General features: G+C 33.9%; 1 protein-coding gene across 4 annotated transcripts in view; it reads right to left on the bottom strand.

Annotated features, from left to right (window-relative positions):
• Window positions 1-7,440: 7,440 nt before the first annotated feature.
• The window catches only part of LOC121389502 (TOX high mobility group box family member 4-B-like), a 116,676-nt gene continuing 108,777 nt past the window's right edge, over window positions 7,441-15,339 (bottom strand). For 3 of the 4 annotated variants that reach the window (XM_041521156.1, XM_041521154.1, XM_041521157.1), the window contains 5 exons: window positions 13,060-13,195; window positions 11,959-12,084; window positions 11,077-11,337; window positions 10,429-10,556; window positions 7,441-9,307 (listed from right to left, as the gene is read on the bottom strand). In XM_041521156.1, coding sequence (XP_041377090.1) covers window positions 9,247-9,307; window positions 10,429-10,556; window positions 11,077-11,337; window positions 11,959-12,084; window positions 13,060-13,195 — 712 coding nt within the window. In that variant the 3' untranslated portion in view covers window positions 7,441-9,246. The remainder of the gene's footprint in view (window positions 9,308-10,428; window positions 10,557-11,076; window positions 11,338-11,958; window positions 12,085-13,059; window positions 13,196-15,339) is intronic. The other variant, XM_041521155.1, reaches the window with a different exon arrangement.

The following is a 15,339-nucleotide window of genomic DNA, read 5'->3' as shown; positions in this document are numbered from 1 at the left end:
AAGCACTCTGCTGAGTGAGCTACAGTAGATCCTGTCCCTGTATTTGCAAAGTATCTTTTTAAAAAATATATTTAAAGCATGCACCAAATGGTGATAGATTTAAAATATTCTGTGTCATTAACACAAATATTCCTTTCCCTTGAAAGACAAGATTAGAACGGTGAAAACCCAACAGTTCTGTTGAACTCTATCCATTGATGTACGATGGTACAACACACAGGTGTGTATGTATGTTTCAGAGGTTGAACCCACCACATGCTCAAACACATTCCCCCCCCCCCCCCCCCAACATATTTTCTGGAGTAGCACGACTCAACCCCCCCCCCTCCCCTGAAACTTTGCTTTTCAGTCTTCTGGTTCCAGCCAGTGCACCACGACTGGTATATCAAAGGTAATGGTATGTGCTATCCTGTCTGTGCATATCAAAGATCCTTTGCTACTAATGGAAAAATGTAGTGGGTTTCCTCACTAAGACTGCAGTATATGTTCAAGTTACCAAACGCTTGACATCCAGTAGCCGATGATTAATAAATCAATGTGCTCTAGTGGGGTCATTAAAAACAAATTAAAACCTTTTTTTTTGCTTTTTAGTCTAGACCTTCCCTGCATACATACACCTGATCCATCACAAACCTCACTCTAGTAGTCCACCATCTGGTGTTTACTAAGGAGGGCTTATTGTCTGTTAGATGAATGAATGTGATATGAATGAAGATGATGATACCAGTTTGCGAACACCCAGCCTCCTGAAGTAGTAGTAGCTGCTAAAATAATTTCAACATTCAGTATGTCCTCCAACTATATACTAATTCTTTTAACCAGTCTCACTTATGCCTTGGTAAAGCATCGTCAACGAGAAGCTGGTAAGGACTGGGTTTGTATCGCAGTGCCAGAGTGAATATTAACAATTAATCAAGGGTGGGAGAGGGATGTAACAGGACAACAAACTGCAGTATTTAATATTATCTGTCTTGGAACTTTCTTCACACACCCACCCTCTTCTTGTCTTTTAAAAAAACATGAATATTGCCATGTTGTCTTTAATAGTTTGTGTTGTGTTGTGTTCTGTTCTATATCAATGTGAGACCGACTCAACTCTTTGTAATGGTATAGCGGTTTCCACTACAGAGCTCTTATAATGGAATGCTATGTGAACTGTTTTCACATCGATTCAACAAAAATGCCTCATCTATTTCTGTATGAACACTTTATGATTTGATTAAAACAGACTGCATTAGTGTAATGATGACATGCCAGTGGCATCATTTTATAATGACCGAGGTGTGAATGGCTTTATGGACTTGAAACCATGTAAAAAAGCATTGCATTACCAGTATTCTCACTGAATGTGATATCACACCAACTTAAATAAGAAATCTTTGTCAGCTTGTTTCCAATGTGAACACAGCACAGGTCTGTATACCTTGTAATTTATCAGGACATCTTTGTCAGCTTGTTTTCAATGTGAACACAGCATAGGCCTGTATACCTTGTAATTTATGTGTACTTAAGATGCAGGGAGAGGTTTTCACATACCTGTCCTGGATGGAGGAGCTGAAGTAAGTAGACACCGGTGCCCATAACAGGCGTGCACTACAACAGCTTGCTCTCATTATATTATCTATGCTTTGAACCAACATTGGCAATTTCTATACTAAACATGTCTACAAGAAAAACAACAGAACAAGATTTTATTGATCAGTCATAGTATACTTTTATTCTAAAGTAATAACCAGCTGTTTAAATCATCTGACAATGAACATGTGCCATTATACAACATTCTTTATACATAAATATTAATTTGTTAAGGAATCTAATTTTGTTCCTTATTTAGGTCAGAGGAGTTGTGTTGAAAAGTGTAACAAGTGTTCAGCAATCAACATTTTGTATTTTATAACTTATACAGGCTGTTCCAAAATTAATAACATGGGGGTGAGGGAGTCACTATGATTATTAGTCACTGACTCATCGGTCACCATATCTTTTCTCCTACACAAATGTGGTTCAAAAATAATAAAAAATAATATTTTGTCTGTGGTGGATATATATATATTAAAAAAAACCCAACAACATTAAATTAATTAATTAAAAAAAAACTAACTCTTCCCATGTGACTAATTCTAGACCAGCCATAAGTTTGTTTACATAACATTTTAATGTCACCAATGCAGTAATTAAAGTATAATTCTATTATGTTAAAAAGGGTAACAAAAGTTCAACAATCAACATTTTGAATGGACAATACTAAACATTTATAAACACCATGAGTTTTATTTTAAACTTTGCATGATGTTTTTTAAATTTTTTATCATAATAATGAATATATATATAATAATATTTTGTCACTTACAACACATATTACCTTCACTGTCAACTTGCAACTACAATGAAGCAGACACAACAAAAAGCGCCACCTGGAGTAACTTTAAAAGTCATTGTTCCTCTTATAACATAGTGTGGTTTTTCTAATTGAACCTAAGTTTCTTTGTTAAAGTATTTACCGTGTATTTCTGTACATCTGGTACATGTATGTGTGTAGAAGCTCAAGACACTGTATTAATGGGGAAGAGTTTAGCTCAGTCAATAGAGCACTTGCTTGGATGCTTGGGTCATAGGATCGAATCCCCTTGGCAGACCCATGTTTTTTGTTGTTGTCCTATTCAGTGGTCCACTAGTGGTATATTAAAGGCAATGGCATGTGCTGTCCTATATGTAGGAAAGTGCCTATAATAGATACCTTGATGTTAATAGAAAGACAGGTTATTTTCTTCTGAAAACTATTTGTCAGATTTACAAAATGTCTGACATAAAATAGCTGATGATCAATCAATCAATGTGATCTAGTAGTGTTGTTAAACAAAAGAAACATTTAACATTAGTCGGGTTGTCTAATGATTCTGAACACTTTGGCTAATCACAAACATTAACATTTGCTTGTTTCCGGATAAGATTTTAAAACGTCAGGTTCTGAAATGCTGGATATATTTGTTTGTTTTAAAATATTAAAACGAACTACATTTGTGAAAAATGACCATTTTAACAGTGAGAGTGTGTTTAAGACAGAAATACCATACGCAGTTATATGAGGGCCAAGTACCTATTGATAATAAAATACAGTGCAACCTCATTAATCCCGACAGTGTACTCTTCTTCTCAGACTCCAAGTCAGACATTGCTCAAATAATCACATTTATTCCCTGGTTACTTGGGTATGCTGGATTGGCAATACCACAATAGAAAATAATAGAAAATCCCAAAAGAACGACCTAGAATTCAGTTCCAACTGGATTCTGACAACTTCCAACCTGGAGGTGTTTTGAGGAGAATCAGATGTCTGATGTTAGTGTAGGCATGTGTGAATATGCAGTGTTATATGCAATTCATGCAGTGCTCTAGAAACAATGTTGAAGATATTTTTACCAACCAACAGGGTTTCTGTTCCAATTTCGTTCGATTAGTGGAACATTAACAGTTATCTCTGAATTCTAATAGACCAATCAAGCACAGCCTGGAGTTATATCATGAGCATCTTCAGGAGAAAACAGCAGCAACTGATTCACTACAATGTATTAGCATCAAAGCTGGCAATCATGCAAGTATCTGGCCTTCTGATCGGATCTCAGGTTTAACTTTTCAGACAATTTGTCAAGGGTTATCTCCCATGACATGATCATGTATTAAAAACCCCCAACAAAACCCCACACCATTCGTTCATATTTTGATTCAGTGATCTGGAAATAATTACTGAATCTTTAGTGTTCCAAAAAATGATGAATGAAGCAAATTTCCATTATTTTGATTCCTGTTTTTTTTTTCTTCTCTCTCCCCACAATTGACTATCCAAAATAATGAATAATTTTGCTGATGGAAGCTTTGCAGCTTTACATAAATATTTGTCACATTGAGATGGACTGCAGGATAAATGAGGTTTCACTGTAAAATATTAAATTAAATTAATGTCATTAACATAAATAGATTTAATTACAGAGTACAAATGGAAAGCTTGGAAAGACAACAAAGCATCTAATAAAGCTTTGTATACATCTGACCTAAACATTTTATTATTTAATTTTTTTTGGTCTGGTGTGTTATTTGTAAAAAGTAAAATTACACACATATGTCCAATAGCTGATGAACTGTGTCAGGTGTCATCTTATTTTGACAAGTCTGGTATAACTATTATAATGAAAATACTAAAATAATATTATACAAGTTAAGTAAATAACGTCAGTTTATTATTTATTTTATTACACATATCTTGAATAAAAACATAGAGATGTATTATAATTTAAATTACTGCATACAATAACATGTTTCATTTATAAAGTTCAAGATACAGTTTTACTGGAATGTTGAAGTGAAAGAAAGAAAGAAATATTTTATTTAACAATGCACTCAACTCATTTTATTTACGGTTATATGGCGTCAGACATATGGTTAAGGACCACATAGATTTTGAGAGGAAACTCTCTGTCGCCACTACATGGGCTACTCTTCCGAGCACTCACTCAGGGTTTGGAGTCGGTATCTGGATTAAAAATCCCATGCCTTGACTGGGATACGAACCCAGTACCTACCAGCCTGTAGACTGATGGCCTACCACGACGCCGGTTAATGTTGAAGTGAAGACATAGATGTCGGAAGAGGATGTGGCAAGGGCAGGGGGCATTTCTCCAAACTCTTAAAAATAACACATTGGTTCCCCTAGTTGAACGTCGAATTAATATACAGATCCCCCCCCCCCCCCCCCCCCCCCAAACCTGTTATTATCATCTTCTGATACCATTGTAAGTCTAGTGGGTAAAAATGAAATCAGTACGAAAGAAATTACACTATAGGGTAACAATAATTCGGAAATACTTTTATTGTGTGGTGTGTACAGTTTCTGTCTTAAAGACGGAACTGCTGGGATTGCATGACTTGAAACATGTATGTTCCTCTGCAGGTAAAGCTTGCTACCATCAGCCATTTTACAAACAGTTTAAACAGCTAGTGTTAGGCCTAAAAAAAAAAAAAAAATGCATTTCCATGAGCCCGACTAAAAAAAGGTCCGAACCCAATGTTTTTTTGAGTCTATTATTATTATTATTATTTATTATTATTTTTTAAAAGACTGTTTAATAACATGTAGGTGAAAATAGTAAAACTGCAGATTTTCAAAATATTTTGTAAAGCCTTATTTTGTTTGGCACATTCTCAGAAACACACTTTTTTTTTTTAGGCCTTGATTAAAAATGAACTTATTTTTTAATAAATGATAGCCACAGAGCTATAATTAACTTACATACCAAAATACTGAAAACATGTGAATATCTGGTTAAATAAAATATTGGGTGGGGTGGGGGAAGAGGGTTCAAATTAAATTAGTATAAATTCAAGCAATACATGTAGTTTCACTTTGTTAGATCATTTTGCTATGTAATTGCTTTTAATAAAGGAATTTATGATTTACCTTTGATATTTCTAATCATTTGAAAATATCATCAAATACCACACACATTTGTCAGTCCCAATGAATGATTAATTGCGATCAATTAACATTTAAAAAGATTTGTAATGTTTACACAAACTGACTTTATTGCACTAAAATTAACCCATACAAGGTTGAGATCGCATTGCTGGGTTTATTATCAAAGCATTATTCATAATAAAACTGAAAATTATATATCTGTAACTGCATGTTGGAAAGCCATTACCGGTATAGAAAAGAGCAGTGTGAAAATTAATAAAATTTCTGATGCACACATTGAGTAACACACTAGATCCATCAGCAATATCAATCCTTGATTGATAAAAAGTATTTTTTTTAAATAAAAATTTTAGAAGCCAAGAAAATAACTTGAGAATCAAATGTCATTTGTAGGTTTTCGAAATTTGTCTTTCAGGAATATATATTTTTTTTTACATTAGTGAATAATAATTTAATAACTCAAGACATTCACTATAACATTATGTTTAAAAAATACATATATTTAGTTAATATATGACAGTTACACAACTGTTTAGTTAAATACAACTTTGAATATTTATCAACCATAACTTAACTCAGACCAACCATAACTCGGACAAAAAAATAAATAAAACAGATTTCCACTTTTACATTCACAATGATGTCATGCTTTGTATTTTTAAGATGCACTTAAATAAGCAATATCTACAAATGTTAACTTTTTTTTGTTTGTTTATGAACAATAGAAACAAGTATTTTTGAGAGCATCAATACTACTGACATTTTACAATACATAACTGATAACAATGTAATGAATGAACAACACATCTTTCATGTTCATAATATTTGAGTGACAACTGCCATACAGCAAAGTGTCGAATATTCATGGTGCCCAAATGTTTGGCCTCTTTCTCTAGCAACAGATTAAAACGTTTGACACTCCTAAAGGGGCGTTCTCATTATGTAATTAGTGACACTGACTTGTCGCATGCAATCAAATTGTTCTGTGAGAACAACAAATCGTGTCGAAGTCGTACCGATTAGAACATGTCCTATTTCTCACGACAAGTCTGTGCGACAAATCGTTCTGTGAGAACACCAAATCGTGTCGAAGTCGTACCGATTAGAACATGTCCTATTTCTCACGACAAGTCTGTGCGACAAATCGTTCTGTGAGAACACCAAATCGTGTCGAAGTCATACCGATTAGAACATGTCCTATTTCTCATGACAAGTCTGTGCGACAAATCACATAAGAGAATGCCGCTTAATCCAATTTGTAATACAGTATTAACTATGGGCATGTTAATTAACTTTGAAGGTAAATAATGTCGCTTTCTACTTTCATTTTTGATTTTTATGCTATTATCCAATTAAGATTCAAGCTGGCAAGCATAAGCACGGCACACACGTCAGCTATGTGGGTTGTCTGTTCAAGACAGGAGATACCGGGGACAATATATGAAAATCTTGGGTAACTGGAACTTGGTTCACATGATTTTCACCTAAGTAACCGATTGTTTGGTTACGTGAATTAAATTTGCATACCAAATAAATTTCTGGTGATCCTGAAGATTGTAGCTTTTATAGCTTAATTTCAGAACATGTAACAGTTCATCTCGAACTAGAAACCGACTGGTAGTTCATGTATATTTAAAGTTGTGTAACCAACAAATGAATAGAATGACGGTTCACATGTAATATTGTATCCTTAGATAATGGCGAGCTGTTAGTGGTTTGTAAGAGAGAAGTTGGACTAGTGGCCTTACACCTATGCACTTAATTGCCTCGTACCCGCTTTAAGCCCAGTTGTCCATGTAACACTTATAGAAACTATCATTGTAGTATATTTAGAACACCAGCCTCGGTGGTGTAGTGGTTAAGCCATCAGTTTTAAGACTGGTGCTTACTGGGTTCACATCCCGGAACCAGCTCCCACCCAGAGCGAGTTTAATGACTCAATAAGTCACTCCACCAATTTCTCTCTCTCACTAACACACTGTCCTTGAGAAACAGCCCAGATAGCTGAAGTGTGTGCCCAGGACAATGTGCTTGAACCTTAATTGGAATTAAGCACGGAAATTATTATAAATGAAATGAATATTTAGAAAAAAACAGCACCACAAATATTCTGCACTTTATAGTATTCCATTTGCAACATGTTTTTCGTTTTACCAGCCACCACATTTATGCACATAAAAAAAAAAAAAAAATGCTTCAGATAATGAAAAATGGTATCAGTGTGATGATAAAATTTTAAATCATATGTAAACATTAATAAGCAATAAACTCTTCTGCAATAAAGTTTAGAATGAGCAATCATTAAGTTCACTTTCTTGTATCCCACAATCCAGTTCAGTATTATGTAGATTCGGAAGGCATGTGGTCAGAGCACAGATGTAAAAACATGGGTCACACGCCACACTTTGAAATGAGCAGTTATTCAAATCTTCTTTTCTTTTTTAAATTCCTCAATAGAATTCTTCTAACATTTTGGAAAATCTTTAGTTTACATGTGGAGCTGTCCAAAAACATGTGTGTGCCAATTTTACACTGTTGGGGATGAGAAACTGGAATTATTATTATTTTTTTAAATCTCATTCCATAGTCCAGTTCTTGTAGCATCATCAAGAATTCTTATGCATCATTCTGGAATGAGTCGCTGGAATGAGGCATCATAAAATCTCTTTTTCCATTTCACAACCCAGTCCAATGATCTTAAGAAAATATTTACATACACACAGACGTAAAAAAAAAAGAAGAAAAAAAAAGAAGAAATAAAATTCTGTACTTAGCCATCAATAAATATGCATTTATATTCAGTCCAATATCGCACCACATAGAAATCTCAAGTCTGTATATTGTACAAAATATCTCTTAAGCAAAATTCTGCAATCTGCAATCATTAAATCTATGTCTTTCATTTCCATAAGCCAGTCCACTAATTTTATGAAAACATTCCCAACAGCTTTATACAGAGAAGTAAACAAATACTTTCTTCTTCTTTTCTAAATTCAGTTACGGTACACAGCTGACTTCTTTTTGTTAACATAACCATTCTTAGTCATTGTTATGTTAAATAAATATCCTCCACCTGCGCACACAATAAATTATTTAGTGCTGACATTATGGAACCAATGAGAAGTTCTTGCTTTTTCATCAACTGTAGACCTTCTGCCATGCAGGATTAACTTTAATTAATCTTTCTCTTCAGTGCTGTTATTTTTGTTGAAAAACAATCACACACATTACGAAAGAAGACACTTATTTATTGTCGATATCTTGTGACCAACGTAACTGCATTCTCTTGTTTTTTTCATCCACCATACAACTTTTTTTCCTCCTTCCAGTTCATTCTGAAGATTTCCATATTACAAAAAATGAGTAACAAATACCAACAGAGAAAATGAGGTCACGAAGCATCCAGTGATCCCAAAAACCACATCTGCATATTGTGTAATTCTATAAACTGTCAGAAACAGAATTCACCCTGCACATTAATTGTTGAAGAGTTTTGTAGTTCTTTGCAGTATTTTGCAGTTCTTTGCAGTATTTTGCAGTATTTTACAGTTCTTTGCAGTATTTTACAGTTCTTTGCAGTATTTTGCAGTTCTTTGTGGTATTTCGCAAACAAGGCACAAGACCTATCCCCTATCCCCCCCGATTGGAAAGAATGACACTTTGAAAGTCTGTACAAAAATAAATATGACAAACAGAACGTTTGTCAACCAGTGGAATGTGGCCGACATTTTTTTTTTTGAAGAATCATTATGAAGGACCATCTCTATGGTAACAGGTCACTTGACTGGAAATGCACTACCACCACCTCTTGATGAAACCCAAGCTGTGAAGATGTCTCTGTAAAATACATAAGAAAGAGAAATTAAGAAAACATTTGGATATAAATTTGTAAATGAAAGATGAAGATAAATAAATGTACAACTTGATGATCACGTTAAGTTTGTTTTCTTTAATAACACCTACAGCACACTGAATTATTAATCATAGGCTATCGGTAATTTTGACTTGTAGTTACTTACTACATTTTTCCATTAGTAGCAAGGGATCTTTTATATGCACCATCCCACAGACAGGATAGTACATACCACTGCCTTTGACAAACCAGTTGTTGTGCACTGGCTGGAATGAGAAATAGCCCAATGGGCCCACTGACGGGCATCCTAGACCGACTGTGCATCAGGTGAGTGCTTTACCACTAGTCTATGTGCTGCCACTGAAACACTGGTTTAATCATATGGTTCTTAACCTTCTGACTACTGCAGGCGAGATATCTCGCCCGACATCACGCCAGTTGACATACTGTACAGTGCATTCCCCAATTCATATTTCCCGCCATTTTGCACACGACACTCATCGGAAAGACATGTATAACAGGAAACAGAAGACAACTCGGCTTCCTTTATCTTTAGGTTTTCGTTTTTGTTTTGAAAATAGCTTATAATTTTGAGTTGAAAAAGTGGTTTTCGGCAAGTATTTTCACTTGACAACAATGACGGCATGTCGTGGTCATTTTCAGGGATCAATAGCTGATTATGACAGCTAATTTGATAATAAATTTTACAAACAACGAAAATCACCAAATATTGGGATATGAATCATAATTCTTTTAAAAAAAAAATTCTAGTCAGAAAACTACTGTTATCGGAAATAATAGACATAAATACTGGACAGTTGGCCACAAATGCCGGTAAGTAAACAAGACTTTTTGGATTTTTTGTCTAATTTTAGTCCACATTAACTGATCTAAAATATAAAAATTATAAAAACCCAAGAAAATAATACTTACCGATTCAAATATGAACTTTATTTTATGCATTTATAAATTATTTAAGTGAATATATCTGAGTAAAAATTATAAACTTGTACCCACTCAACATGGTTTTTGTCAAAAATTAATCCAGTAGTCTAAAGGTTAAATACATTATAAGGAAGGAGGAGAAAGGAATAGCACTAGTTACCTGCAGTGGTGGACAACACACTCATTGCTGCAGTATTCATTATCCCAGCCCGGGTTTTCAATCGCCTGGTTTGTGCAGCCACTGCGCTGACACCGTGACATTCCCATCAAACTGTTGGGATGCATGTCCTGAAACAAACAAAATAATGTTCTTTTAAAGTAAAAACAATAAATTATTTATGTACTGAACTTAACATAGCTAAAGCCAATATTTCTAGATACCTCTAGATCCGCGAAAATGTTTTTTTAAAAATCAAAACAAAATCTAGGTGCATACAAACCAAGGACTCAGCCTTAGTAGGGGTTTTGCTATGTGGTGAGAAGGCTATTTATTTATAATTTTTAAATTTCTAGGATAAATTGTTTTAGGAGATCTTCATTGTTAAAGTGAGGAACCAGCTTTTGTAGACAAATGCTAAGATAACTATCTGTATAGAATTAAAAACATTTCTACACAAATATTGGGACATGGAAATTTATAGGATTGTAATGGCTTAATGACTCAGCCTTTGTAGGATTTTTGTTACAGTGATGCAATCATTATTTGACAATATACAACAAACTGTAATTTACAGAAGTTTATAATGGTACTTTAGATAAATAATTGTTTAAGATAACAACATAAATATATGATCACAATAATGCACACCTGATTTAAAGACTGATCATGAAAATTCATATTATTGGTCTGGTGAACTCCCATTGGTTGATGGTGACCAATGTTCTGAAGCATCTGAGGTGATGATTGGTTGCCATAGTCGGGCATCATCACTCTCTGTGCTTGTGATTGGATGTTTCCCATGTTGGCCATCATTCCCATGTTGTTGACAGGCTGTAGGTTTGGTATGGCAGAGTTCATTATATTTGGAGGGGATGGAGACTTTTCCGTAACCGGTTCTTCCATAACAGTCTAAATTTAAAAAAGTAAAAAATCATTACTAAACACCAGATCTAAGCATTCCACGCAACATGTGACATGTCTTTTACAAATTTTATCTAGTAATCCTTTTTATTCTTTAAAAAACCCCAAAATAAATAATAATAATAAAAAAAATATCAAAATAAACACAATTCAAACAAGTATAAATCATATTACATGTATTTGATATTCACAAAACATGATGCATGAAAAATAGGTCACTGTGACCTAATTATGTTATGTAAAACACTGGCTTTTCAAGGTGTGCTGCAACATTATGAGAGATTTCATGGACGAACAAGCATTTAGATGGATGGATGGATGGATGGACGGATGGACAATACATAGTATGTAAATCACCCATATAAAATAAACGTTTAAATACAGGTTATAATTCTGATATTTTAAAAACTGCATATAATTCAAAAACAAATTATGACCATTTAAGTGGTTAATACCGAACCTTCAAAGTTCTAATCTACAATATATTTGTTATTAAAACAATTTTACTCCAAAACATTTCTAAAAATAAATGCATGTAACAATATAAGATTAATCTAACTTGTAGTCTTATAACCCTGCGTATGAGTAAAATGTGGATGGAATACGAACCTGGTCTGATTTCTTGTAGAAAACAGAAATAGGAAATCCACCAACCTGCGATACTTGGCTGGCTCTGTACGCAGCGAGCTGTTTTAGATATTCCTTCTTAGCCACCTCAGTCTTTTTTTTGTAAACCTGTTAAAAAATAATAATAATAAAAAATATGAAGTTGACGAAGCATGATGAGGAGTAAATTGGTTTTTATGTACCCTCTGTGTGATCTTTTATCCCAATCCGAAAGTGAGGTATAAGAGAAGTTGTCAGCCTACAAGGGATTTTGTCTTAGTGTAAATAACCAATGAAGTTTATTACCATCTTACAAAAAACTTTGATTAAGAAAAGATGTGTTACTGTAATAGGATGAAGGAAGAAATGTTTTATTTAATGACACACTCAACACATTTTCATTTACAGTTATATGGTGTTGAACACATTGTTATGGACCACACATATAATGAAAGGTAACCTAATGCCTCCACTACATAAGCTATTCTTTTCAATTACCAGCAAGGGATCTTTTATATGTACCATCCCACAGACAGGATAGTACATACCATGGCCTTTGTTACACCAGTTGTGGAGCATTGGCTAGAACAATAGCCAAAAGGGCCCAAGGAAGGGTCTTATAATAGAGGTCTACATACATGCAAGTAATACCATAACAAATGTAACAATTAAATTTAAATTTTCAGTGAGACTAAATAAACATCAATATTTTGAAACAGAAAATAACACCTTGTCCATAACACCTTGATGACTCAGCTTTTTCAAATATGAAAATTACTTTGGAAAAAGACAAATTCCAAAAAATGTGTAGGATATTAAAAAGTAAAAATATTATTTAATTTTTTTCATTAAAAAACATAAGGACATGAACAATTTTCGGGTGGCATTAAAATGGGCAGTTCAAAAAAATTCTTGAGGTTTTTAATTCCTGTTTTATTCAACCAGATGGACAAAATAAAATAAGCTATATGCATAACATATTCTATTGTAGTGCTAAGAGGTGATAATAAACATTTGTTTGGTGTTAATAGTTATCATCTGTTTTAAATTATTCATGACCGACTGTTTGTGGAAAGGTATTTCCTGTTAACCAAAGATATTTACATTTTTATGATCTGGGTCAAGTCCATCCCACATTGAAGCCACAATCTTGGACACTTCTCCGAAACTGGCGCTGGGGTTCTGTCCCTTGATGGCAGCCTGTGTGTCTCGGAAGAACAATGCATATGCAGATACAGGCCTAGAAACAAAAAAACTAAAATATATATATTTAATATAGCAGATCTATAACTAACATTAGTAAAACAAAATGTTTAAAATTTGTAAAACTTTGCTTTGTCTTGAAAAGACTCATGTATCTCATGAGGTTTTTTTTTTAGATTTTGTTTTTCTCATGCATAAATTCACTGAATATTAAATGCAATGGACGACTCAGTATTTAGTAAAAAAAAAATTCTCCAGAAACCCTTCTTATAAACATCTAGTGCTCTATCAACTCACCTACCCGGAAGAACTATATTCAAGAGCTGTGGAGGAATGGCAGTGGCACAACTTGTTTTACTAAAGAAAGATATCACATGAATACAGCTCTATCAGCTTGTGTCTGAAAACTATGGATGTACTATTGGCATAATAAAATTATGATGGGGTTTGTGAACAAGAAACAGAAAAATAAATAATGTCTTTTAATGTTTTTTGAAAGTATATAGATGTATTATCCCTAATGTCATTTGATTCCTCTTATCAACAAAAATCACAAAACCGTGACAACAATTAAAAAAAGAAGAATTTTTTATTGGAAAGCCTCAAACCAAAAACCCCCCAAATCAAACCAAAAAAGCAACAGACCCACCCCCCACAAAAAACCAAAAACCAAAAACCAATAACAATATTTTAGGAATAAATCCTACCAGCTATCTATTTTTATAACTGGGCACGCTGTCTGTTAAATGAGAAAGGCACTCTGGGGTTCACAACCTTTTAAAGTACAAGGCTATTTGAGAGGAGAAGTCAACAGCTATATCCACTGAAGGCAGAGACATGATTAACGGTAAGCATGTAAAATACACGTCGACGGCAGGACCGTTACAAACAATCACCAAAAATAACCAATTACAGCCAACTAATAAACACTCTATTGGATTAAAATTAATTTTATAGAAATAACAGTTTAAAGTAGTTTTCGGTTTCTTTCTTTAATTATTTTAATTTTAATTTTTAAGAGTCCTATATCATTTTTCAGTGGCATTAGAAAAAAACCCACCCAAAAAACTCCTCTGAAGTATGATTCCTCAGTAAAAGAAGCCTGAAGAATCAACTCTTTAACATCTGACTCGCTTGTTTTTGTCACAAAACATTATCTTCAGCAAATGTTTTCTGAAACTCGCATCGAAAGACAACAAATTGGATAAAAGTATGGGAATTTTCCAATCTCCAGCCTAATCAGACAGCGGCATAAAACAGAGAGCAATATTTTCATTCCGAGTCACTTTAAAGACCCGAATTACCGAGGACAATGTCAAGCTCACAGCATCGTAATATTGACCAACCCTCAATCATGGAAGGCAAACATCAGTGTTTGGTGGACAGGGGGATCATGGTGTAATTCCAATAATGCACCACAATCATTACTTGCATAACTATAACCGGTGGCCAAACACGCTAATTTAAACATAATATTTGACATGCTGGTGTGGTCGGCATCCTCAATGTTTGCATTTTTGCAATAATGTTTTTTCTTTTCTGTTTTTTTCTTCTCTTTTTCTGGTCTTTTCTTCCTCGGACACCAGTGAGGGAAAGACAAATGGCAGCTGTTGGATTGTCCAAAAGAGCGGCAAGCATGGAACACAAAACAAACTTCCAAGCGACTTCTTTTAAATGCTCTTATTGATTGGATGACAGAGAATCAACATGGAAGTTATTGCTAGAGATGTGGCTTTTATTTCCGCATGTTTTTCCTTCCAAGAAAAACGTAATAAAAATTAAACTGAATGAAAGGAAAGTGCTCGTTAAGGTTGCCCGGTACAATTTCCATTATCCCTGTGGTATAAATTGTTAATGTAAACAGTTGCAAGAACAAAGAAAAACTCAAACAAATGAAGGCTTTTTAATAGATGGTGATGTTTTGACTGTGAACATTAAACATAAATTAATTAAATAAATTCATCTAAGAGGCATTTATGCATGATGTTTTCTTCTCAAAATATTGAGATTAGCTGACATTTGTTTAGATTATGTAATAAAATCCTGGTTTATTAAAACTGCCTGATAATTATTTTGTTTGAAGTAGTTATTTAGGTGGGGTTTTTTTTTATGTCAAGCCTGTGTGATATTCCGATTTGTTTAACATAATGAACTATGTGTACCAAACCAGACTTTGACAGA

The sequence above is a fragment of the Gigantopelta aegis genome, chromosome 14, assembly GCF_016097555.1.
Source record: "Gigantopelta aegis isolate Gae_Host chromosome 14, Gae_host_genome, whole genome shotgun sequence".
NCBI lineage: Eukaryota > Metazoa > Mollusca > Gastropoda > Neomphalida > Peltospiridae > Gigantopelta > Gigantopelta aegis.
Note: the sequence above shows the minus strand (reverse complement) of the source record. Positions and strands in the feature narration are given on the sequence as shown.